Here is a 27,291-nt window from a genome sequence, read left to right on the forward strand (position 1 = left end):
GTTGAAAAATAATCAGATTTGTTTAGGCAAATTCTCAAATAATTATACTCACATACACTGATTTTTTTTTTTAATTAATAAATACTACAACAAAGATTATTGGAGCATGTTTTACAAGAAAATGCTATTTCAGTCTTTTGTTTCAAACTTCCACGTTTAAGTCAGTGTACTTGCTGTTTCTTGGTAACTATTTATGAAATTTACTAGCAATTTCTGAGTGAAAGTTGTTTCACTACCAAATGTTTTTCAGTCTAAAAAAATCACGAGACACTCATTAAAATGGTTTTATTCATTAATTAAAAAAGAGGTGCAGTGTTCAATGTGCTAACCACGACATATTCCGTGTAAATTGTATTAATAAATTAAATAGGAACTGATCAGTAAAGTAAATAAACCATAAGCCTACTGGCACGCTGCAATCGTTAAGACTAGCATTCATATACAAAGGTTTTTGGTCGCAGGTATAAAATGGATTTTGCAAGTCAAGTAATAAAGAGAATTTACATAACCGTATAATAATCTGAAACCTCATAACTGAACAATATTGTGACAAACTCTTGTCATATTGTTTACATTCATTCCATTTTCTTTTCGCATACATTTATGCATTTTATATATGGTGTGTATCTGCGTTCAGTTAGAGGGACGTTTCTTTGGAGTCTCTGCTCTCTGTGATGGGTGGCTGGAATGACAGGATCTCTGTAAAAGTGTGACCTGCAAAGTGACAGACAGAAATGACAATCAGTCAGAAAAGTATTGAGTCGTACATTGTGTCCACTCTTCATTTTTTTCCAACTCTTGCTAGTCATTCTAAACTTTAACCCATAGAAATAAAACCTGGCAATTCTCTTATTTTAGATTACAGTTATTGAAGGGGTCATCGGATGCCCATTTTACACAAGTTGATATGATTCTTTAGGGTCTTAATGAAAAGTCTATAACATGCTTTGGTTAAAAATTCTCAATGGTAGTGTATAAAACACCTTTATGATGGATTTGTACACATACTTCAACACACTTTTATGTTCAAACAAATTGAAAAGTGAATTTTGCATCCGATGACCCCTTTATGATGTTATCTCATACGTTTCCATTGATCCAGAGGCATTTCTGTGTTGTCCATAGAGTGATCATAAGGCAGGGCCTCCGTCTCTTCCTCAGGTTCTCTGAACTCTGTGAACAGCGGGAGCTCAAGCGCCTCTGCAGCGCTCACGCGTTTGTCAGGATCCAGAACCAGCATCCGCTCCAGAACGCTCACCGCTGAAATAAAAAAGGTGCTCATTAGACACAAATATCTCTTACAACTGACCCTAACAGTATAACAAAAGAAAGAAATGGCTTACCTTCTGAGCTAGCTTTAAAGAAAATAGTGTTTAAGTCCTTCTTTGGTACTTTAGGTAGACCTCTGATGTAGTTTTTGGCCTGTTTGGGTGGATGCAGAAAACACATATGCTCTCAGTTTTGCATGTGTGTTTATGCCGTTCATTTCTCTTCTAGTGTTTGTCTTTATCTATAATATACTCACATCTTGGCTTTGTAGCTTCATGATGAAATCTGGTGCTGGTGTTCCTGTGATTTTCATGATCTCTCTCAGCTGGTCCAAATCTGCAAGTCTATGTCAAGGATTCAGTGAAAGAATAGAGGCAGTGCAAGCACGTTTTTGCAGTAAACGCAGAATTTATCCATTTAATCTCTACTGTGGATTGTAGTAAAGTCAGTTCAGTTGACTGGTTTTCAAATGTGCAGTGATAGCTACATGTAAATAACAACATATTTTTCCATTGAATTAAATCAGTCAGCTAATCATCAAAGTCACTAGAACATGTAAAAGCAGAAATCATCTTTCAGTTACATTGTAAAAAAGATACGGTCATTTCCTTTAAAAAGTGGCCTTCCAAGCAACATCTCCGCCATGATGCAGCCCACTGACCAGATATCAACTAAAACAGAAGAATAGAGAAAATAATCACATCAGTCTTTGAACCAGCTGTTCATAAGTTCTTACTTAACTTGGAATATAAAGTTCACAATAGATGCTTAGTAACTACTAGATAGTCTGTAACTAACTTTGCAAATTTGGTTGCACCATTTGTTTTTAAGGCAGAATGGAGTAATGTATAGGTGCATAATAAGACGCTTACCCTCATCCAATTACAAACTTTAAATTTGTAAGCAGAAGTTGTTGAAATGTTGTGAATTTAATTTTTTCCATGATTCTAACTTCTTTTATCTCTCATAACTAATGGTGAAAATAAATTTCATGCATATTTCTGTCAGGACCACTATCGTCAAAGATGAATGACAATTAGTATACAGTTTGGAATGGCGGTATGGTTCTGTTCTGGGCAAGAACTCCCTGCGCATCCATGCAGCCTAGCATGGATAAGAGCAGGGTGAGCAGCAATAACCCCCCAAAACAAAACCATATGCCATACCCCCCAACACAAAATGACAGCGAAAATCTCAAAGCCTTAAGCCACAAGCATGTTGCCGTTGAATGAACAAGAATGTTGCCAAAACCCACGAATGCCATAGCCACAAGCATGTTGAACCTTAACCAGATGACCTAATGAGTATGCTGCCAATACCTGAAAAGCTTAAGCAACATGTTCTCGCTTACATCCAGATAGCCTTAAGAACAAGCTTGCTCCCAATAATGACCAGACAGCTTCGGAACAAGCACGCCCTTAATAATCTTTAAAAGCTGTCACCCTCTTCAGTTCATTGCGATCTCAAAAAGTTCCATAATAATCAATGAAGCTCTCTACACTGCACAACGAATCTCTTATTGTTTGTTATTATAACGAGAGGATTTGTGAGCTTGCATAATTTAGCAATGAACAAAAGTCCAGTATTTTGAGCATTGACATTAATCAACATAATGTCTGCGACTGCGATACATTACTCAACGCTGCAAAAACATGCAAGTAGAAATCTTTGAAGCTCCTCTCAGCACAAACACAAATAGCATTTAGTTGCACGCAGTACATTTCAGTCCCACTGTAGAGCCCTGGCTATGTGTCGTGATATTGTGTGTCGCACAACCGCTAAACTGATGCTGCCTATCCATTTGTGAATAAACATGCTTGACTCTGACTGGGGGAAGGGGGCAAATTCACTGTGATCTGACCCAGTCACAATTCTTTATATGCATGCATATATTTTATATTCTCTCTGTATATATTGTATCATTAACTGTTCATTTTCTATGCATCTGCATCTCTTCCAGCAAAATTATACATACAAAACATTGAAAATATTTTAAAGGTCCAGTCATTATCTTAATCACTTGGTTGGTGCCCCCCTATTGGCTGGTGCCCCAGGGCACTCACCCAATCCCGTCTATGGATAATCCAGCCCTGGCTGTAACTAATGCACAGTTGGTGCAACCTGCCGACTATATTGTGATACTGAGCTCACTGTGATGTCCTACAGTGTTAAAACAATGCTACATTTATTTGTGCATGTCTTTATTGGTAGTTCTGTATCTCACCTGTTTGTGAGTAGTGCATCCAGTTGAGGATAACCTCTGGTGCTCTGTACCAGCGGGTCACAACATAACCCGTCATCTCTGAATCTGCCTGACGTGCAAGTCCAAAGTCCAAGATCTGCACACAAACGTTACCGTCTTTTACATTTGTCAAGTTGGTGTAGACATTCATTTAAATTGTGCTACAGACCGAGTTGCTTTAATACCTTCAACTCACAGTCCTGGTTCACAGCCAGATTTCCTGGTTTGAGATCCTGAAGAACGAGAATCAAAGTAGACATTTACAGAAAACACAACTAATACATATGCATCTAATGTAGTAAAAATGCTCCTACTTATTATGTACAGCCTGTTTTTAAAGAAACAAAAATGCACGCCTCCATAAATTTTCTCAGACTTTATAAAAAAGAAAAGATGGACAGAGGATGAATGAATGTCAGGGTTGAATGAAGTGGTCACCCAACCCCCTCTGTGCATCTATTTAAACTCTCCGAGGTCACTTACCCTGTGAATGATCCCGGCTGAATGAATGTACTGTGGAAACAGAGTAAGAGCAAGAGGTTTACCACAAAGCTAAAAAGGACAGAGTGCTTCACAGATGTGATTATGTGTATATCTGTGCCTAACCTTCAGACCCCTCAGTATCTGATAGACCAGAAACTGCACCCTGTCCTCTGTTAGTCTCTCCATCTTCATCAGCTTTCCCAAATCAGTGCCCATAAACGGCATCACCAGGTAACTGAGAGAAAAGACATTAGCTGCTGTTTCATTGTTGGCCTGTGATGACAGAACTTATAACAATTGCTAATGATCTGAGTTACATAATAGTAAAATCTAGATTTTTAGGTTGAAATTTCCTAAAATAGTGCATTAGGACTGAAAGAATTGACTCACAAATCCTGAAATCTGTCCAACAAGATTTCCGAGGTAAAGGCGTCCAGCAGTCCAATAACCTGAACAGTCAGTTAGAATTAGATATTAGGAAACATTGCATGAACAACATTAACAATGTAAACATATGGCAAAGCAAGGGAAAACGGCAACCTTGTGTGATTATTAATTAATGACACAGTTCTTTAATAATGTACATGGTAAATGTAGATGTTGGTAACATACATTCTCGTGTTTCATGTGCTTGAGGAGTCGTAGCTCTCTGTAAGCGCGTTTGGCGAACAGTCTGGACTGGAACGGCCGGTGGAGCTTCTTGATGGCCACACGCACTCCTGTCTTGCGGTCAATGGCTGAACTTTGGATATATTGAGAAGAGTAAGAGCAGTGCTTAACAATTGTGTCTATAACCACCTACAAGACCACTGAGAGTCTGAAGTCCACCATCCGTGGACATTGCATGGTCGTGTTGATTGCATTTCTCTGTCTGGACCTGAAATGTGGTCAGGAAAGAGGTTGAGTGCGTCACATAATGTGTGCAATCTAAAACTTGAGTAACTTGGGCAAGTGAAGAATCTATTAAAGCGGAAAGCCTGAAGACCAACACAATGTTCGGCAACTTCTGCTTGTTGAACACAGACAATGGCATCAGCAGGGAGGCTTTGTTATGTGATCTCTTGTCTTGCAAAGGGAGAAAAGTTTACAGAGGTTTCACAGTTTCACCCAGATAAGCCACGAGGCCTTTAGTTGAAGGAGAATTAAGAAAACAGATGGAAGTGTATGATGCAATTTAAAAAATAAGGCCAATCTAAGAGCGTTCATTGCACAGCTCTCTTGAGAAATATCCTCCTATCTACTGAAGTTACAGAGCCGGTAGACCATTGCTTTGTTTCAACATGCAAAGTCATTTTAACAGAATTAAACAAACGCGATTTTGGGGGGGTTGGGGCTCCAAACAAAACTGGAGGGGCATTTAAAATAATGCATTATAGTTAAACAGCATTTTTATACAACGTTTCAGCAGCCACAAAAGTTAACTTTAGCAACAAATTAGTCGAGGTGCACCGAATAGAACTGCGTTCGTCAGGGGTAACCATAGCAAGAGTGCGCCGCTCGAACAAAGTACTGCCATGTCTTACCAATTTATAACACACTTAGCTATATACAACAAGTGGGTTATATACCACAAAAATATTATTAAGAAAGCTGTATTGCGTAAGACGACACTTTGCACCAAATTCCGAGAACTACGGAACCAAAATTATTTTTAAATTCGATCCCCTGAAAGTAACTGAATAATTCGGAAAGGCTAAAGAATTATTAACTTTTAAATACTAATAATATGCTTACCAGACCGTTCCGTACGCTCCGGTTCCAATCTGAATGAGATCTCTGTATCTCTCCGGCACGTCCCAAACGGTTCTGTTCATCTCCTGGCGATAAAATCCTGCCCTGGTTCGGAGTGACATCCTCAGAGAGTGTTGAAAGTAATGTCTTTCAAATGTGAAACTATCCTTTTTATGTTCTCATTGTTTATCGGGTATTTTGATAAAGAAACTCTCAGAAAACGAGCGCAAACGGAGCGCAACTTGGAGAGCCCCGGTGGATTTGGGGGCGGTTCAAAGTTTCCACAATTACGCACTAGAGACTCGCTGGAATAAACATTTGAACAGCGTTTTCGGACTGTAAATGAGGTTTGATTGACTCCTCCTTTCAGGAAAAGAGTTTAATTTTATTAAAAGAGATGGCGAGGGTGTAGTGGATACATGCTAAGGGGACTGGCTCACTCACAAAGGGAAAAAGACCGAAACAGTTCAAATGAAACAGCTGAAGGCAGTTTTTATCTTTGTTAAATCTGCAAGAGACCAAGAGGAGGGTGCAGATAGCATAGGCTACATAAGGGCAAAGTGCTAAGGCCACATAACAGCACATCTGAACAACATCAGAGAAGTGACACTTGTTTGTACCAAGTGGTTAGTATAATTTTTTACACTGTACTTTACTGAAAGCAGGGCAGTTAATGTTCATTTACATACAGGGCACATGTGAGAAACCACACCCATTTCCTCCATTCAGCTTGAAGATGCTGACTAGTTTCATGACATCAAAGCAGTCATTCAGGATCTTCCAAAACATACATTGAGAAATAATTGTGACACTAACCATGTTACTTCCTGAAATGCAGTTTCTATTTTGAACACACACACATATTCATTCTGTAAACATCTGCTGCTGTTCCCCAAATACATTTTAAATATTGTGTAATTAATTTCACTAGACAGAAGAAACATTCAGAAGACTGAATTGAAATTGCTTTCTCAGAAGAAGAAATTATATTTTACATAAAGAAAATCAGGATTGTTGATTTTTTTTTTTTTTTTTTGTAAAATATAATTTTCTTTGACATTGATATTATTTTCATAAATCTTTTGTTTTTTGTTCCTAAAATCATCTATATTTTACATTTGTAAAAATTAAAGGCAGTATATGGCAAATGTATTTATTACTGATTGATTGATTGATTTGCGTGTTATCATAATGAAAATTGAGAGAAATTTACTTAATTGTATAAATAATGTCACAATGCAAATAATCATATAATGGTCTTAAAAGTTGTATTTTTTTGGATGAATTATGACCCAGACGTGTTCTTAACAGGTTTTGTGATAGATATGGATATTAACAACTGACTTAGAATAGGACTATACTATAGTACTATACAAATGGATGTGGAAACTTATGTTTTACAATAAATGACTTCAAATCACATATTGGTCCTTTAAATAACCTGAGAAAACAGTTTGTTCAGCATATGTTTACCAGCACTGTTGTAGTGCAGTATAAACTAACAGTTAACTTTTATTTCAACCTTTTTGTTAAGAAAAGTTAAAGTATTTGTGGCTGGGATGAGTTTTACCACCACAGTCTGTATCTGTAATTAAATGACTATTAATCACTTAATTTTCACCTGATTTGATTCCATGCGAACACACATGATGCATTTGAGGTATGTTACATTCAGATAGCCTTGCAGATAAACCAGTAAAGACAGATTATGTAACTGATCCAGTTTTATGGAGAGACTTTTGTACATTGATGCATATATGAACTTTTCAAGACACACATCCCACTCCATCCAACATTGTAAACATATTTTTCTCCTCCTCCTGCTTAGATTGTTTTGGTCTCATATGAAATACACCATACCCTGCGTCACCTATAGACAACTGTCTCACATTAAATATAGAAAAAACACTCAAAACACACAACTCTGCACACGTACACAACATGCACCTTGTAATATTAATACATTGTGTCTATGTTCAAACAATACCGGTCGTGTTTTGCTCTTAATTAAGTGTGTATGAACACACACACCCACATACAGGAAGGGCATCATGCCTTGGAAATACATAGTCATTGTCTCTGGTTGGACTGCAAGCTGTTCATATAGTATGTCCACCAGTCCTGTAGTTTGAATGTTTGAAAGACAGACAGTGGCGAGGGGCGGCATCTTCCTGGATTGTAGTTACGCTCAGTTTTATTGTTCAACCTGAAGACTTTCAGGTTTATTGGGAGGATCTTTAAAATTGCTTACTTCCTCAAACACCAGCTCTGTGGAAGGAGAAAGAAAGAGTGGATTTCCATAGTCACCGAACAACTCCAAATCTTAGTTAATAAAGTTAAATACAAGTCTATAAAGACAGTCAATGAAGTGTGACAAATAGAGTTGATTTTAAATTACAAGGTATCCATTTTGGCAGATCATGTTCACAATGATTTTCCAAATGAACAAATAGCTTCAGCATGGTGGTGTTTTAGTGTACGTTTACAACTTTTAATCAAAAAAAAAAGCAGTGTAAGATTTCCTCTCACCCTTCCACTCCTCCAGCATGCGATCCTTGCTCTCAGGGGTCTGATCATATGGAGGTGCCTCGGGTTCATCTTCAGGATCGTGGTATTGGGAAAAGTACGGATGACACAGAGCTTCACTGGCTGAAATCCTCCCATCACAGTCTAACACCAGCATTTTTTTTAACAGATCAACCGCTAAAGTCAAAGAGGGCAAATGTGGATGGGAAAGATGGGGTATAATAATTAGATTTAATTTGACTAATTCTATTTTTAAGTACTGTTTGAAATTCTAAAATTTAATTTTTTTTGCAGAATTGATTGTACTTCAAGGATGGTAACTTTTTAAAGTTTTAAAAATCATTCTAAATTTAAGAGAATAACTATAACAATGATACAAAATAACAATGTCATTGGTACTCTCAGAATGCTTTTTCAAGCTGATGAATGATAAAAACATTGACAGCCAATCAGAATCCACCACAATATCATCGAAACATTCAGAACTTTTTTCCCCCAGTTGATGAAACGTTGATAGTCAATCAAAATCCAGAAAACATCAAAGAGCTCAAGCGTTGAAAGTTGCAGATGGCATGAATGCAGTTCACGCTAATACGGCGTGTGGGCGCTAATATAGTTATCGTTCTTTATGTGAGAAGACCTTTAGTCTTACCCAGAGGATTTGCTCCTCTAAATATCTTTGCCAGGTCCTGCTGAGGCATGTGTGGAAGAGACTGGATGTACTTCTGAGCCTGGATGGATAATACCAAAAATTATGTTTTAAATTTCAGTCAATCTGTCCTCCATCAAGAATATTAGACATTGTTAGTATTAAAAAATTAAACCAATAGCTGAACACTTGGTCTCTTCTCACATGTTCGGAGGATATCTTCTTCAAAACATCAGGCGTAGGAGTGCCTACAACCTCCATGATTCTCTTGAGCTGATCTATATCTGAACGAATTATGTCAAAGATTCTATAACAGTTTAGAGTTTTTAACTGTAAGAAAGCCTGGCGCAGAGAGATACCCATCTGATGCCTCCATCTTTGGAAACTGTTTTCTCTTTCCTTACATTCAGCTTCTGTAATTTAATTTGAACCACTTAGGCTCCGCTTTCCTCACCTGCCTTTACAGGATGCAAGACTCACTCAAAAACCACACACAAACACACTAAGAGGAGGTTTAAGTGGCTTTCGTGAAGGAAGGATACAATCGTTGCCAGGAAACAGAACCTTCCCCTTCAGAAGTTCACCCATGATGCATCCAACAGACCAGATATCCACTGTAAAACAGATTTAATCGTATTTGGTCAACCAATTGCACAGATCATAAAGTGCAGATCTATCTATCTATCTATCTGCAGTGTCTATTCAAAAACACAAGAATTTCAGGGTAATTCTTGTTTTACCAGTCTGGTTGTAATGCATCCAGTTGAGCATGATCTCAGGTGCTCGGTACCAACGAGTCGCCACGTAACCCGTCATCTCATCATCTGTCTGCCTGGCTAATCCAAAATCCAGGATCTGACAGTTTTGATTAAAAAATAAAAATTAATAAAAGTGATGCACTGTGGGTCATTTAGGAATTTTGTGTGTATAGACTGGAAAGGAATCAAAAGGGGAGTTTTTCTCACCCTGAGTTCGCAATCTTCATTCACCGCTACATTGCTTGGCTTTAAGTCCTGCAAACATGCAAACAAATTCAAATTTTTAACATTTATGCTGTTGAAATATGTATTATGATGTTAAAAGGAACAAGTATCTAGTGGCCTATAAACTGGACGCTAAACAAAAAATGAGAAGAAGGAAAAACACTCACTCTGTGGATCAGCCCAGCTGAATGGATGTACTGTTTGTAAGAGAAAAAAAGTGGAGCTGTTAGAAGAAACAGTAGGACATAGTAAAAGAGGCATAGAGACAGAAATCAGTACGTGTGTTTGTGTCCTTTTGCATGTTTTTCATGTTTGTGAAAAACGGAACTGAAACACACCTTAAGGCCCCGGAGAAGCTGATAAATGAGGAATTGTACATGTTCATCTGAAAGTCTCTGAAATTTGACAATGTTGTTGAGATCCGCTCCCATCAGGTTGGTCACAAGATATCTAGAGAGACAGAGACAGTCTTAGCTAGTGCAGATGGTTTTAATTAAACCAAAAGTACCATTTTAGTTTTACAGACATCTAAAAAGCTATTTTATGCATTTACAAATGAAGATATAGTGACCGGGCAGACACTCACACCTCATTGAATTCTTCAAGAGAAGCTGCCGGAGTGAAAACGTCCAGCAGTCCGATAACCTGGATTACAGAACAAAATAACATGAATGACTCAAGTGGCTCGAGATTTTGTTGTTTGAACAGATATAAGAATTTCGATTCAGATGTTTGATGATTGTTGTATGAATTATATTTGTGCAGGACTGGGCGTTTGGTATTTGTTTGCTCCCTTGCGTCGATGTGTTTGCATGTGTTTTTGAGGGACTTACATTCTCATGTTTCATGTGTTTGAGGAGTCTCAGTTCTCTGTACGTTCTTCTGCTGTGGATGAGGGACTGGAAAGGCCTGGAGAGCTTCTTGACAGCCACTTTCTGACGAAGGCGCACATCATATGCTGAGCTAGAGAGTAAAACAGATAAACGTTTCAAATGATTTGACCCAACTCAAAGGTAAAGTTTCTGCTGATATTGAGACTACAGTCATTTGCCATGATGAAAGGACTGGTATGTTCCTGTTAAATTTGACCTTTTGTTCAAAATGGTATCTCTTCCTCACAGCGGTGGACCATATTAAAAGCGCTCTGCATGAAAGCAGTCACACGCACTCTTAAGTTCTTTTTTGAACTAAATGCTCTGGTGAATCATGTCTAACATGAGTGCAAGCCTCAGAAGTAATGAATAAATACATAGTAAACAAGATATTTGTCTCACCTTCTCAGAGGCTCGGTTGAGACTAATTAGAAAGGCTAAGCCTAATTGTTTTACTGTTTCAGAAGGCCAATTGAGAAATTAGGTGAAAAAAGCTAAAGAATTTGAGTCAGTGGATAAAGTAATAATTCCTGCGGTGACTCAGTGTTATGAATGTACTTCAGTCTATTGAATTAAATAAATCAAAACCCCTGGCAGGTCTTTAGAACTTAATTAATGAAGGTATTCTTAGAGATTCATCAATCAAGGTGCAAGATGCAGTCCTGGAGTTTTGTACAACTGAATCTTGCAATATGATATGACATACACATTTTATTGAATTTATTTTATTTTCCACTCTAAAGTCTCTGTTGAAGAAAAGAGCACCCAACCCCCATTTGGGATGCTCCCATTCCCTGTTTCAACCCCTCCACACCCTAGGTCTGCCCTGCCCCCTTCCTTTAAAACGAATCAGCTCTGCTGTGAAGTCGTCAAATAATCACACAATAGAAAAAGGCTTAACATGAACAATGCAAATTCACAGCTCATTTGAGTAAGAAAGTGTTTGTGGAGTGTGTGTGTGTGTGTGTGTGTGTGTGTGTGTGTGTGTGTGTGTGAGAGAGAGAGATTCCTGGGGAATAAAATGACGGACATTAACAGGGTCTGAATTCGTATTGTTCATTCTTCTAGCTGTAGTGCTCTAATTCTGAATGAATGTGACAATCTGAATATCTAAATTCAAATTATGATCACTTATGAATTTGAATATTGTGACTAAATGACTATTGCATTGTTTTGCATGTTTATTAAAGCATTATGGGACTAGGCCTATTATTAAAACAAAACATAACAATAGCTTAATCATGCCTCTCATGTCAGATGATACATGGCAATGTCTTTATAATCATATCCCCAGGCTGTTAGAAATAGCTGAACCTATTCAACTCGACATGGGATCCAATCAGCAGCAATTAAATCTTCTTTGTACACCCATTGTTAGTGCTGTGCATCTTTTAATACAGATAATTAAATAATTAGGTCTCAGGTGGTCTCGAGATGTTGCGGGGCATCTACATCACTAACAATGAAATGAGCTGCATCGCATCTTTGCCAAACCTGCCAAACCTCCCAAATAAACGGGAAGAAACACTGATAATAGCTCCAAAAACAGGACGCCCATGCGATGCCCTCAATCAATGTTCTCTTCTTGTGCTCCCCCAAATGCCTATGGGTTTGGGATATTTGCTAGTTAGCTTTTATTTAGCATTGTCAACCACAGTGGCTTCAGTACACTAATTTCAGTGTCTGCCTCAAGTGAACAAGACCTGAGACAAAAAAAAAAACAGATTAGGATTGTGCAGTGTTTAGTTCCCTAATCAGTGCTTTTGATGGAGTCACTGTTTGTGTGATTTTATGCTCATTGTAATTAATGAAAATGAGACATTTTGTTGTATAGATCATTATTAATATGTAAAATATTAATATGAAATAGTTCGCTCAGAAATGACAATTTGTAGAAAAAGTTCTCACCCTCAGGCTATCAAAGATGTTGATGAGTTTGTTTTCTCGTTGAAACAGATTTAAAGAAATGTAGCATTACATCACTTGATCACCAATGGATCCTCTGCAGTGAATGGGTGCCGTCAGAATGAGAGACCAAACAGCTGATAAAAACATCACAATAATCCACAAGTAATCCAAACCAATCCAGTCAATCAACAAATGTATTGTGAAGTGAAAAGATGCATGTTTAAGAAGAATAAATCCATCAAGATGTTTTTAACTTCAAACTGTTGCCTTCAGCTAAAATATTAGTCCTCTATCCATAATATTGCTGTTTGAAGTGAAAAGGTTGTCTCATCTGAATCAGGAGAAAAATATGCACAGATCACAAGTTGCATCCAAAATATTTCTAAACAAATATGTTTGGTGGATTTTGATGTGAGACGAAAACAGAGGATGGACTTTTTCACTGGAGAATTTTATTATAAATTATGGACACATATTTTGGCCATGAAGTAGTGATTTAATGTTAAAACACCTTAATAATGGATTTATTTATAATAAACACACAGCTTTTTGCTTCACAAGGCATTAATTGCCTGACTGGAGTCATTATTGTTTGGACTCTCATTCTGACGGCACCCATTCACTTCAGAGGATCCATTGGTGAGCAAGTGATGTAATGCTAAATTTCTTTAAATCTGTTTTAAAGAACAAACAAACTCATCTACATCTTGGACGGCCTGAGGGGTGAGTAAATGTTATCAAATTTTCATTTTCGGGTGAACTATTCCTTTAAGCTATTGTAGGTTTCCTTTCAGTTAATAACTAATGATGAATGTATTTATACCATCATGAGTCAGACTGATTTTGACCGGCTCTCTTAGACAAAGCTGTTAGAACAGTAGCTTGCAGAGCGGAAACAGCAATGCCTGATTACACAACAATTGTGAAACATGGTTAGAAAAAGTTGGGAAGGGGAAGAGAAACATGTTTACTTGCAAACTTAATTTAGCATATCATCTGGATGATTATGAAACTTCTGCTGGTGCATCAAAATGACGTGATGTACTAATATATAAATTGATTGACATCGTCACAATATTTGCAAATTAGTACTGTGAAAATGGGAAGATGCTGAAGCCAGAAGCTGTGTTACCATGGCAACCGTTTCAGTCAGTCACAGCAGGAGGGATGCTCGAGGGTTCTAATCTTGTAGTTGAGATGCTACCTTGTGCAGTGCAATGTAAACCTCTCAGAATGAGTGCATCACGGCAGGATGAAATATCTGGACGTTTTCCCATGCAGATGGACGTCATATTCTGATGGGGGGCTGGGAGGTAGCACGGGTAAAACTCAAAGATGGTCTCACTTTAAGACCGGAACTGAATAGGCCTAGCATGTTGTCTACAACTAGAGCAATATTGTGGCACCAGATGGGCATGTTGGAAGGTTCTTTATACATCCTGACTAAACACATGTACAGAATCAGACCCTTAGTATGTGGCCATTCTGCATAAAAATACAAATGTTATGACTTCCTGTTATATACAGGGAAATATCCCTGTGCTTTCTTTTAAATACTGCCTTTGTGTTTTTGATAGATTGCCAGAAATATCAGCTTTGAGTTCAGCATCACTCAGATGAAGGCTGTTAATATCTACAGACAAACGGTCATTGTTGCTGAAGCAATGATTGACACATGTCAGTAAACAAAAGCAGCAGCAGCGTTTATCACAATATAAACAAATTTAAACAGCAATGCCAACAAATATAATTTTCAGTATGAAATGTTGGTTCTATTTTGCTAAATATTTTCCTGCCAGAGGTTTATTATCACTGTGGAAAAAGTAAGATTAATGTTTTCCCAGATGTTGTTTTGTCAATCTTTATTCGTGCCTCACCCTCTCCTTCTCCTCGACGGTCGACGCTAAATTACGAATCTTACTACGACGAAGGCTCAGCTAATGAATATTCATTTGTTCATGCTGACGTTGCTTAGTAACCTTCCTGAACGCCCTAATGTAATATTAATGAGCCACGCCTTCAGTTAAGGATTCGATAGCGATAGAACGTCGGCGCTTCAGCCAATCATCGGTTACGTCGTTAATATTCATAAGCCAAACCTTCCTCATAGTAGTATTCATAAACGCCTGCTGGACTCACCAGACTGAGCCATATGCCCCCGATCCAACCGGTGTGAGATTCTGGTATCGTTCTGGCACCTCCCAGACAGTCTTGTTTAGTTCTTGCCGGTAAAATCCCGGTCTTGTCGACATCTCTAAACGCTCGTTATTACTAAACTGTTAGTAAAACATTAACGCATCCGCCAGAGAGATATGCTTATGTGTGGAGGCAGCCAGCTTTAGTCCCTCTATTTGCCAGAAATGGGAGGAACCGTCTGTGATGCGTGCGTGTGTGTGTGTGTGTGTGTGTGAGAGAGAGAGAGAGAGAGAGAGAGAGAGGGTGTGTGTGTGTGTTTGTGTGTGTGTGTGTGTGTGTGAGAGAGAGAGAGTGTGTGTGTGTGTGTGAGCGAGAGAGTGTGTGTGAGAGAGAGAGAGAGAGAGTGAGTGTGTGTGTGTGTGTGTGTGTGTGCGTGAGAGAGAGAGAGAGAGAGTGTGTGTGTGCGTGAGAGAGAGAGAGAGAGTGTGTGTGTGCGTGAGAGAGAGAGAGAGAGAGAGTGTGTGCGTGTGTGTGTGAGAGAGAGAGTGTGTGTGTGTGTGTGTGTGTGTGTGAGAGAGAGTGTGTGTGTATGTGTGTGTGTGTGTGTGTGTGAGAGAGAGAGAGAGAGATGGGGGATGGGACAGGCAGTGGAAATAATTCATGTTATTAAAATAAATAACAACAAAAATAATAATATCTTTTAGGCTATTATTGCTATTATTATTAGTGTTGTTGTTGTTGTTGTGGTTAATAATAATAATAGTAATAATAATACGCCTATTATCATGACAAATCTAAAATAAACTATTCTACGTTTACAGAAATAAATAATTTTAATTAAAAAAATTAATCTTAACCAAGAATGCAATACAAAAAGCAAACTACCCAACGTTTACTAGTTTTATTTATTAGTCATCTCAATATAAACATGCTGAAAAACACAATGAAAATTTAATTAAAATATTAAACAGTGTTAAATATGAAAAATTCATATAATGCATATTTATTAAAACAGCAAATGAAGCAAATTTCACTTTGTAATGCATAATTTATCTAGAATAATTTATCTATTACAAATGCAAATACCACCAATCAAATTTTTAGAGAAACATTTCATGAATATTATTTTAATTAATTACTAGTTATGAATTATGCATGATACAATAATCTGACTGCAGTTAAATACATTTAGAAAAAAATGTAGCAATAAAAAAGTTAATAAAAAATAAGCACAATAATCTCAATCATTAATAATAAACCTCAAACCATTCGTAGACACACAGAACTGACACTGACTTTAAAGTATCATTAGATCATTTCAGCATAAACTCAAAATGAAAGAGACTGACATTTTCAAGTAAATTGTAAAATATATTTAATATATAAACAGCTTCCAGTTGTACAAACCAAAGCAGAAAGACTTTGCATTGCATTTTGAGGATTACATTTTTTTTTTTTGCAAATTTTGTAATGCATTTTTGTAATGTAAAAACAGTATGTGTTACAAGTCCACACCACCAAACAGGACTGCATAGCACTATAACTAAAGCAAAAAATGTTTATCATGACTGACTGAATTTCTGTGATCATCAGCAACCAACTCCAAACTAGGACGCAGCTCCATCTAGTGTTTCATCCCTGATAAGGCATGACAAAAGAGAATTGTTTTAGGCTCCATGCAGGCCTTTGCAGATCAAATAAAAAAGCTGATATCATTAAACTAGGACAAGAAACTGACCTGACAGATGAAAGGCAGGCGCTCGTGGCAGCAAGCATCCATCCATCCAAACCTGTTCTGTTCCTTCTTAAAAAGTTTTCCACAAAACATGCTTCCTGGGTCCTTTGGAAAGTCTTGATGCCACGATGCATACTCCACATACGGCCCACCGGTCCACAGCCAGGGCGAACAAGTGAAGAGCATACTCCGTTCAAGCCCAATCCACACTCCATCAGTGATTCCTTTATCCTGCAGCATCTGTGTGATGTACTCGTGTACCGTGGCATTTAAAATATGCGCCAGTGTCTGGTGGCGAGTATTGCAGTATCCTAGTGCATCGATCCAGCTTTTTGAATCGTTGATATAGGTATAGCTGTCTGAAATAGACATTAAACAAAGTTTATTTTACTATGATATTATAATAAGGAAATTTGAATATTTAGTTTTTTGCTAATTACAATTATGAAAATAATGGTAGTATTTGTTTCTATACTGCTTAGTTCAACACACTTCTCAAATATGGTAAAGACACAGCATGAATAACTCTAGTAGAAAATGGCTACTATATATGTGGGAAAATTTTCATTGGTTTTGCACATTGTCCAAAAGAGGTACATTTTGACATACCATACTTGTTTCTTTGAGAACTGGTGGTGTCAGCAGTAGCTGTAGACAATACAAAAACAATAATGATGAAAGTTAATTTAGTTAAGTGTATAAACAAGGACTTGTAATATTCTGGATGACCTCAGATTTATTCATGTATTTGACTCACATTGGCAGATGACTCCAGCATCTTTATAATGACTGCAGTTCTGTACGTCCCATCCAGGTGATCTGCATCTCTTTAGAGTTAGCTCATTCCCATAACAATTCACTTTATTCATCCATATTGGTCCTGAGCCATTGCCAAAAAAAGCACCTTTTTTTGCCTCGATCACATCCCCACAGCCCATCTCTCTACACACCACTTTGGCATCTTTTATATCCCAGTCATCATCACACACTGTTCCCCATGTTTCATTATGGAGAACCTCCACTCTTCCAGAACAAGAGCTGGAACCATTCTGCAGTCGAAGTTTGGCTAACAAACAATAAATGAACAGGTCAGAAAGGGAGATGACGACACCACTCTTCAAAATAAAGGTTCTTTATTGGCATCAATGATTTAATGAACAATCTTTAACATAATCAAAATGCGTATAAATAGTAGGCTACCCAAATAAAAACGAAAACTCGTGTTATTGATACGCAAAAGTGGATTTAAATATGATATGCAGGTGTTTGGCATGCATATAACAGGCCTGGCTAATCGGGAGGATCAGTTTTGGCCAATGCAAACAACTTATTGATCATGAGACCAACATTTAGCAAGGCAGGAAAACATTCAATCTACCTGAGGGAAGACATCTTTCATTGTAATACTGTTAAATAGAGAGAGAGAGCGAGAGAGAGAAAGCACCAGAAGCACCACACTCTCTAAGTTTTCTTTAATTTTCATTCATTCAAAGGCTATAGTTGCAATAATATTTTAGTTCAAAACTTTAAGTGCCATTGTTTTAAAAAGATAATGCTTTATTGACTGACATTTCATAGACCTTTCATAGAAAGCAGTTGTTATGCTTTCTAATTTCATGCCATTTGTATATGTAATTTGACAGTATTTCACCTCCTAAATTACTACACTTGTGAAGTCACAGTTCTATAATGGTACAATTTACACAGGTCAGTGACATGTTTTGTATGACATTAAAATTATTTTTAGAATAGGTTAATTGTGATTATTTCTGAGATTATTACTTCTTTTTAACTGCAGGCAAGCAGTCTACATTAGGGTACAGTACAAATATTTGGAGCATCCCTTATTCTGCTCGTTATTTTCTTAATGAATAAACACATTTTATACAAGAATACAAGAATAAACACTATTTTCTCAAAGAATAAAAGATAAAGAATCACAATTGTCCCTTATTTTCCATTTCTGAAGTTAATTGGCAACTCTAATGATGACCCTAATGTAATTATCTGTTGACTTCCCTGACAGCTGCACCTTGCTCAAAAAAAAAAAAAAGTCAGTTGTTGGAGATATGCGAGGAAATAATAATAGATTTAAAAAAATGGATAATAGAAAGCACAAAGGGGGCAATGAAAAGGCCAGCACAAAAAAAAAAAAAAAGAAAGTGGGCTAAGGCATGCTTTCCTGTAGCTCAAACAGTAGAGCATGGCGCTAGCAACGCCAAGGTCATGGGTTCGATTCCCAGGGAAAGCAAGAGCTGATACAATGTAAAAAACTGTAACTTGAATGTAATGTAAGTCGCTTTGGATAAAAGCGTCTGCTAAATGCATAAATGTAAATGTAAGGCTTGAAACTCCAGGGCTGAAAATTAGTCCCACTCTGGCCCTGGCATATAATACGCAGGTTTTGCATGCATAGGATATGAAATTTGTTGGCTTGCATATATGCAATGCAGTTTGTGTACATATGATACGCATTTACCCCACAACCCATCCCGTAGCATATACACGCTAAAGTCCATTTTTGCATATAAATACCACAAGTTTTTGTTTTTATTTGGCGTACCATTTATACACACTTTCATGAGATCGGGTTGATCCATGGAACCTTCCCATTCCACAAAAGGTTCTTTAGATTAATAAAATGGTCTTTGCACTAAGAAAATAAAAATGGTCTTTTAGGAAAAATCCTTTAGGAAATGTTCACTGAAAAGTTCTTTGACATTGCTGCGAAAACCCCTCTGGGAACTTTTATTTTTAAGCATGTATGTCTAAGACGGATATTATTTTACTCTTTTTCATTGTTTGCATATTATTAACATGAACTATTATGGTAAGAAATTCCAACAGTAAGTATTATGTCAGACAGAAGACCTTTATAATGAAGCACTATTCACTTACGTCCACAGATAACACCAGCATCTTTTTCATGGCTGCAGTTTTGTGGTACTCTTCCACTTAATTCACAGTTCTTCAGCGTAGACTCTGTTCCATTACAGCTCACATTATTTATCCATACTGGTCCTGATCCTTGTCCAAAATAAGCAGCACTCTTGGCCTCTATCACATTCCCACAGCCAATCTCTCTACACACCACTGCAGCATCTGATGCATCCCAGCCATCATCACACACTGTTCCCCATATTCCATTGTGGCGAACCTCCACTCTTCCAGAACATGAATGCGTGCCATTGACCAGTGTGATAGAAGCTGAAGCACACAGTAAAATAAACAAAATGGTTTTATGTCTGTAAAGATGGGCTGAATGGACAAAAGCATATTAAAATCATTCTTTGAAGTTGTATGACTCACGCTGACAGATGACTCCAGCACCTTTATTATTACTACAGGAGGCAATTTCATGTGATCTGCAGATCTTCAAAGTTGATTCTCTCCCAGTACATTGTACATTTTTCATCCACATTTGTCCTGGTACTTGGTCAACATAAGCATGACTTGCATCTACGACACTCCCACAGCCCAGTTCTCTACACACCACTATAGCATCTGATAGATCCCAGCCATCATCACACACTGTTTTCCACTGACTGTCACGAAGAACTTCCACTTGTCCAGAACAGGAGTTGTCACCATTTACCAACCTGACAGATACTACTCACACAGATAATGAAAACACACAAGTTGTTTTTACTCCCATATATTTGTGTACTTTACTATTACCTACTTCAACAAGAACAATGGCACATTGTGTTTGAAAGAACAAGACTATTGTTCTATTTAACTCTCTTGGGTCATTCCTTAAAAAGGAAAATATGCAATTTTACAAATGTACTTATGAATATTTTTGGCTCACCGTGGCAAATGACTCCAGCATTTTGGGAATGTTGGCAGTTATGTGTTCCCCATCCAGGTGTCCTACAGTTCATCAGTGAAGACTCAGTGCCAGTACAATTTACATCATCCATCCATATTGGTCCTGATCCTTTTCCAAAATAAGCACCACTCTTTACCTCAATCACATTTCCACAACCAATCTCTCTGCACACCACTGCAGCGTCTGTTAGATCCCAGCCATCATCACACACTGTTCCCCATGTTTCATTATAAAGAACCTCCACTCGTCCAGAACAAGAGTTGTCACCAATCTCCAACCTAACAGCTAATATCCACACATAGAAGTAAATAAGACATTTTTTCTAAAATTATTATTACTATTATCATGTAATTCAATAGAATATTTTGACTCACATTGGCAGATGACTCCAGCATCGTATTGATGGCTACAGTTATGTGTTCCCCATCCATTTGAAGAACAGCTACTCAGTGTAGATTCATTCCCAGTACATTGTACATCATCCAGCCACACTGGTCCTGATCCCTGACCAAAATAAGCAGCACTCTTTGTCTCGATCACATCCCCACAGCCAATCTCTCTACACACCACTGCAGCGTCTGTTAGATCCCAGCCATCATCACACACTGTTCCCCATGTTTCATTATAAAGAACCTCCACTCTTCCAGAACAAGAGTTAGTGCCATTCATCAATCTGATTTTGTCTGTACTAGTAGGAGTTGCAAAACCTATACATGCAATAGAATCAAAGATGCAGATTATTAATATTTAATTTTACTTCTAGTTCTGAGACATTTATTGAGTTTATTCTGCTGAAAATATAACAAAACGTGAGACCAAATTTGTTTCAGTGTATAGCATAATGCTCTTACCCAGAAGCTGAAAGAGTTGCATGAACCACAGCATAGCAGCTAGAAATATGTTAGATATGATATATTATTCATGTTGAATCTTCACACAAAAAATTATTTGCTTTGTCTTATGAATGAATAATATTAATCTACTGTATTCAGCCTATAAGGTTTTAAAACCTTTTTTACAGTGTAGACAAGTAACTGTAAAAATTCTGAACATCTACTGTAAGATAATTGTCTAATTGTATAAGCCAGCTTTTCTAATTCTATTTAGTTATACTGTAATCAAATATAAATTATATTATAACAGTATAAATATGATTTGTATGTTAATACCTGCTAAATGGTTGTCTTCTTTGTCTGTTTGTTTGAAAAGTGCTGTGTACATGTGTTTTTCTGACTATTTCTCTTCATGTCATATATGTTACAGTTTATTTAAAATAGATATCATTTGTTAAACAAAATTACTTTGGCATTCACGTCTGGTTTTCTGCATGCAAGATTGGATGTGTGCCTTATTTGTTTACCAGGAAAACATGATATGAGACAATGAGCCTCTGTTTGTGGAAGATTGTTACTTTGGAAAGTCAATCCCCCTGGGTCCTACTCACACCCGCTCCGAGCAGGACTTCAACCTGGGTAGTTGGCATGCACTGAAAAAATAAAAAGATGAGAAAACTTAAAAAGTTCAAGGCAACCAGCTTTAGCAGATTTTTGAGTTTTCTCATCTTGTTGTTTTCAGTTTATACTACAAAAAGTTGAGAAAACTCAAAAATCTCCTACAAAAATAAGTTGAGAACTCAAAAATCTGCTAAAGCTGGTTGCCTTAAACTTAAGTTTTCTCAACCTTTTTTTGCTTTTTTTTTACAGTGAGAGGCGGGCACACTAACAAGGAGCCTGCAGACTGCACCTCTTGAGATCAGGGGAGTGAGGTAAATTGTCACTACCTGAATTTTTGGAAGTTAATTTGCTGTAAAACTGAATGTCACTTCTGTAAATACCTATAAACAATAATTTATGCAGTGTATTGAAGATGCATTATGAAGTGAGCACTCAATTAAATAAATATCTACCCCATAATTCAAGTGGACCATTTCTAAATTAATTTATAAACCATTTCTAAATACACAAACATTATGAAAAAGAGCTGACTGTGTTAGCAGTGCACAATTCAAAAGGCCAATTCACATTTCAGAGGTAGTATTAAGCTATAGAGCAGAGCTGTCAATGCAAACATAATTAGACAAAATCAAGACACTCTTTTCATGGTAAATCAATCACTTTATACAATTAATGGCAGGGTCAGATTTACTTGTAACACGTAATATATTTATGATTGAAGTTATGATTTGTGTATCAGTGTATGTAGTTATGATTTGTGTATCAGTGCATGTAGTTATGATTTGATTATATGAAACACTCCTTGGTTTATTGTCTCCCAATTCTCACACAAAGCATTTATGCTTCATCTTGTGGCTTCTGCTCTTATTTATGAAGTGCATACATTTTAAAGCAAATTCAATGTGGTTCTATTATTAGCAATCATGAATGAAAGCATAAAAGAAATTAGTATTTAAGCATTTTCAATAGTACTACTACTGTATCATACAATGCAATGTTTAATTAAATCGGTTGTTGAATTTTTATGGCAGTAAGCATTTAAAATGAAAAATTACTATAATGGACTGTCAAACAAAATTAGACAAACAATTATTAAAAGTAAATTAAAATGTTTGTCAAGACAAATTTTATGCTCTTGAGAATGTCTAGCCAGACATTTTGTGGTTTAAAAAGTGGTTTGAAGATTTTAAGTGTGAAGTAATATTTGAAACACCAATAATTTCAACTAAACAATACTTCTGCGAAGTGCATAAAGAAAAAAAACAACAACAACAAAAAAAAAACATATGTTAAAGTTTCAAGGTAATACCTGGCTAGATGGTCGTCTGTAATTTCTTTTTATAGGACTGAGGTAATCAATTTAAACAGTGGATGTGTGTGTCACGGAGGACGTTAACTCAAATAATAGTCTTTACTGAACACATCAAGGCAGGGCAAGACAAGGTAAGGCTTACAGACAGGAAGCACCGGGGAGTAACGAGTAGACCAGGCGTCATCTAACTGAACAGACAGGACTAATATACAAGGGATAATCATAGACAATTAGACAAACACAACTGGACAAGAATTAACTATCACATCAGACAAGGACAGGAAACGAACCAAAAATGGACACAAGAGGCAGGAACACATGACACACAGGAGAGGACTGACAGTGTGACAGTTATGTGGATTGTTTTCCCCTTAATCATCATTGACCACAGCTATTCAGCCTGAACACCATCCCCACTGATTCACATAAATATGAATTTACACATGCGTGTGCATTTTTATCTGCCACATAAATAACACTGACATCCACATTTGATAAACAAAACATCTAGGAATTCAAACATGTTTTGCTGGCTTCTGCTGCACATATTCAAATGACTATTTCAACCTGAACAATATGCAAACCTCCCATTCTAATTCTCTTAAGAGAAATTCTGCAGAATGTAATTTCAGGGACATAATATGAGCTTATAGGAAGTTACTGACAACAATCTTATCTCCTTCTTATCAATGTTTGATCATAAATATCTGAGCTTTATGACTTTCTGTATGAATGTGTTATTAATCTAACATATATAGATAATTTTCCATACCGGAAATATGAAGGAACTGTTTTTATTGCATCTCATGGATATAAGTTTAACTCTGAGATGTAATAAAAACAGTTTCTTCACATTTTGGTTATGGAAAATTCCAATTCACTACTTTGTCTCATGCATAATAACTTCACTGGTGTGGTGGGTTGGCCAGTGTGTCCATGTAAAGTAAAACAAATCTAGTGTTCTAGCTTTCCTGAATGTTGACTTGTTGTTTCCATGTAGTTTCCAAGGCTTTGCAAATTTGTAAAGGGAGTTTCATGAAACTGGCTCACTCAAAATCATGCCATCAATATATTTTGATATTTGAATAGTGGCAGATCTCCTCTTAACAGCTATATGAATATTTGCTATATGAAAGCATGTATGTATTTCACATTTGAGTGGATTTGCTTTGAAATTGAATCACGTCATGAAAATGTATTCCTGTTTTTATTTATTCTTATTCCTTTAATTTTTTTTATTATTATTTATTCCTGAAATCAATTCCTGGTTTTATGGCTATCAATTTAATCCAGCATTTAATGGGTTTGCATTCTGAAAGTAGGACTACTTGATAGCAAGAGATTTATTTCTGATGTTGATCATTGTCTCAGGAAATCGGGGAGGAGCCAAGACGGCAAATGATTCTACACCTAAATAAAATCAGCTGGAAACTTCCTTAACTTGATCTCACGCCGTCACAGAGACAAAGACGCTTCTGAAGAGACTGACATATTAACAGGTTAAAGAAATTTAATATTGCAAACATTTAATATTGTTTGCAAACGTATTTTATTAGATACTAACAATTATTTCTGGTGTAGTTGATTTATTGCTAATCAAAGCTCTTGCACTCTTTCCTCACTCTTTTTGTTAATTGTGTAATTTATAGGCACTGAATTATGAAAATGACTTTGAAATTAAACTCTACTGAAGTAGTATGCGTGCACTTCAGTAGTTATCAAAGCACAGTAAAGTATGGTTTCCGGTTGCAAAAAAATTTTATGTGCAGCAGACATTTTGTGCCAAATAACGCACAGAAAGACACTGAAGTTGCATTTTTATCTGATTTATGACTTAAAACGATCAAATAATTTATTCTGTATTTCTTTCAGAGCACAATGTTAACTTCCTTCTGGCTCATTCTCATATTGGGTATGAAGAAGCATCTGCATATTTCCATATCATAAAGCTACTCTAAAGATTTTAAAATGTTATTGAAGAATAAGAAGTGCATTATGGGCATCCATTGACATGTTTTATAATTTATACAGATTTTGGAAATGGACCTCCAGTTGAAGCTTTTCTGAGGCTGATGAATGGTTTCAGCTCTTGCTCTGGAAGAGTGGAGGTTCTTTATAATGAAACATGGGGAACAGTGTGTGATGATGGCTGGGATCTAACAGACGCTGCAGTGGTGTGTAGAGAGATTGGCTGTGGGGATGTGACCGCGGCAAAAAGTGTTGCTTATTTTGGACAAGGATCAGGGAAAATATGGATGGACGATGTAAACTGTGCTGGCAACGAGTCTTCACTGATGAACTGTAGGACAAGTGGATGGGGAACACATAACTGTGGACATTATGAAGATGCTGGAGTCATCTGTAAAGGTGGCTGAAAGCTACATAAATATTTCATATACTCAATAGAACCAAACATTTCTAATCCCTTACTCTGTTTTTTTTATGTTAGCCTTTATTAGTTTGGTAAAATTACAAGAAAGCCTCTCAAATGATGTACAACTTAACCCTCCTGTTGTGTTGACCCATACTTAATTTTGCTGCTGAAATATTGGTTAAACTATTTATTTCTTGAAATTTGGTTAATATTTCTTGTTTAGGGTCATAAATGCATGCAACGTTTCGAAACAGATGTGTTTTGGAAACTTTTGTATTAGGGTCATACAGACTCATCCATTGACACTTATTGGTCTTCATGAAATTTGTCAAAAATGAACACTCTGAAAAACACTAAGCAGTCATGTAACAAAACATAAATATAAAATGCATTTCCATTTCATTAGAGTATTTTTGTCAAATTGCACAGAAACTAAACTATGTGAGTAAATTTGACCCCTAACAATGTCTTGCTTCACAGAAACTCTGAGAAAAGTTGTGGTGAGGATTGTGGTGAAAACCGAGATTGGTGTCAATGTCAATGATCCACAAATCAAGAATGAGCTTTTGGAAAAGGTAAGGTTCATGTTAACTTTTATCAAACAATCTTTGCAAAAAAAATAATTAATTCACAGTTTAAAACTCACGAGTGTTCAAAAAGTGTACTCAATCTGGTTTCAAAGATTAGGAACGTGGTTGGAAGTAAAACGACGAGTAAAGTGAATTGGAGAACACAGCCTGATGAGCAGGTATTTCACAAACAGAGAACAGCCACAGGTTTGTAAACTGAGGTGTTGGACTATTTTCAAAATACTGTATATGTAAATATTTATGTATTATTGATTTAAATTATAAACCTGTTATATTCACAGGTCTTTTTTGAATGACAGAAAAGGCAGAAAACAGACTGCAATATATATAATATAATATACATGTTTATGTAAAGATGTGGGATGTTATGTACTGTATATATTATTGTATAAATGCAAAAGTATGCATTTACAAAGTAAGTATAATGACATTACACAAATCGTTCTGTTACTTCACTCTAGAATACTGAATGTTGTATATATGGAAAATAAATTTGATTATAATGTACTGACGCACAGTCAGGAAGAGAGAAAGACCAAGATGTTTTTTTGTTTATTGAAAAAATTGATTCATCTGCTTTACTCAGGATAAATTTATGTATAGAAATATAACACCATATAAATTAATGCATAGTTAAGCAAAATTCTCTCTTATTTTAAGAGATTGATGTATAAATATATGAAATATTTAATCAAAAAGCAAATAAACCACAGATTCAGAAAAATCACAGTTTTACATTTTTGTTTTTCTTTGTGTACTTAAAATGATTACAGACCTTCTGGAACGGAGTGACAGAAGCGTGAGGCGTGCAGATCCATCTGCAGAGCTTTAATGAAAGGCATGGTCATGAAACAAGCATTGGTTGATACACAGCAAACAGACATAGACGAGGCAAGACAAAGAGTATTCCTAGGACAAGTGTGGGTCTTCGATCGGCGAACAAAATCCAACAGGGCAAGGCAAAGCGAAATAATCCAGGTACACGAGTAATATTCCAGGCAGGGACAAACACAATCCGAAACAGCAAGGCAAAGGGTTAAACCAAGATACACAGGCTAGAATCAAAACAGGCAAGACTATGACTATATAAAACTACGATAGGCTCCGTAAGGTAGCTATCAGCTAGGGTAGCGATATGTGCTTACAATACTCGGCCATGAGGGAGAAGAAGTCCAAGGCTTATAAAGCGTGTCTG

At 36.7% G+C, this 27,291-nt stretch overlaps 4 protein-coding genes across 6 annotated transcripts in view; 1 reads left to right on the plus strand and 3 right to left on the minus strand.

Annotated features, from left to right (window-relative positions):
* Positions 1-26,815, plus strand: part of LOC306858689 (scavenger receptor cysteine-rich domain-containing group B protein-like) — a 33,227-nt gene extending 6,412 nt beyond the window's left edge. The window contains exons 2-9 of one of the 3 annotated variants that reach the window (XM_079399332.1): positions 21,730-21,838; positions 22,070-22,131; positions 24,504-24,631; positions 25,005-25,044; positions 25,164-25,499; positions 25,987-26,081; positions 26,189-26,282; positions 26,378-26,815. In XM_079399332.1, the coding sequence (XP_079255458.1) occupies positions 25,011-25,044; positions 25,164-25,499; positions 25,987-26,081; positions 26,189-26,282; positions 26,378-26,388 (570 nt within the window). In that variant the 5' untranslated portion in view covers positions 21,730-21,838; positions 22,070-22,131; positions 24,504-24,631; positions 25,005-25,010 and the 3' untranslated portion in view covers positions 26,389-26,815. The remainder of the gene's footprint in view (positions 1-21,729; positions 21,839-22,069; positions 22,132-24,503; positions 24,632-25,004; positions 25,045-25,163; positions 25,500-25,986; positions 26,082-26,188; positions 26,283-26,377) is intronic. The other 2 variants (XM_079399331.1, XM_079399333.1) reach the window with 2 other exon arrangements.
* Positions 271-6,021, minus strand: LOC306858688 (mitogen-activated protein kinase 12-like). The gene is made up of 12 exons (XM_079399330.1): positions 5,729-6,021; positions 4,607-4,736; positions 4,385-4,443; positions 4,118-4,229; positions 3,995-4,024; positions 3,697-3,744; positions 3,494-3,608; positions 1,869-1,940; positions 1,526-1,605; positions 1,344-1,422; positions 1,087-1,260; positions 271-714 (listed from the first exon to the last, which is right to left on the minus strand). The coding sequence occupies exons 1-12, from the start codon at positions 5,845-5,847 to the stop codon at positions 638-640; spliced, it is 1,095 nt and encodes a 364-aa protein (XP_079255456.1). The 5' UTR covers positions 5,848-6,021; the 3' UTR covers positions 271-637.
* Positions 7,434-15,016, minus strand: mapk11 (mitogen-activated protein kinase 11). The gene is made up of 12 exons (XM_079399329.1): positions 14,803-15,016; positions 10,717-10,846; positions 10,470-10,528; positions 10,222-10,333; positions 10,051-10,080; positions 9,866-9,913; positions 9,641-9,755; positions 9,443-9,514; positions 9,105-9,184; positions 8,904-8,982; positions 8,255-8,428; positions 7,434-7,993 (listed from the first exon to the last, which is right to left on the minus strand). The coding sequence occupies exons 1-12, from the start codon at positions 14,913-14,915 to the stop codon at positions 7,920-7,922; spliced, it is 1,086 nt and encodes a 361-aa protein (XP_079255455.1). The 5' UTR covers positions 14,916-15,016; the 3' UTR covers positions 7,434-7,919.
* On the minus strand, positions 15,694-21,583 carry LOC306858686 (scavenger receptor cysteine-rich domain-containing protein DMBT1). The gene is made up of 10 exons (XM_079399328.1): positions 21,536-21,583; positions 21,218-21,256; positions 20,741-21,073; positions 20,346-20,651; positions 19,844-20,143; positions 19,433-19,741; positions 17,292-17,600; positions 17,144-17,182; positions 16,538-16,893; positions 15,694-16,437 (listed from the first exon to the last, which is right to left on the minus strand). The coding sequence occupies exons 2-10, from the start codon at positions 21,249-21,251 to the stop codon at positions 16,432-16,434; spliced, it is 1,992 nt and encodes a 663-aa protein (XP_079255454.1). The 5' UTR covers positions 21,252-21,256; positions 21,536-21,583; the 3' UTR covers positions 15,694-16,431.
* Positions 26,816-27,291: the final 476 nt, after the last annotated feature.

The sequence above is a fragment of the Barbus barbus genome (assembly GCF_936440315.1).
Source record: "Barbus barbus genome assembly, chromosome: 39".
Lineage (NCBI taxonomy): Eukaryota > Metazoa > Chordata > Actinopteri > Cypriniformes > Cyprinidae > Barbus > Barbus barbus.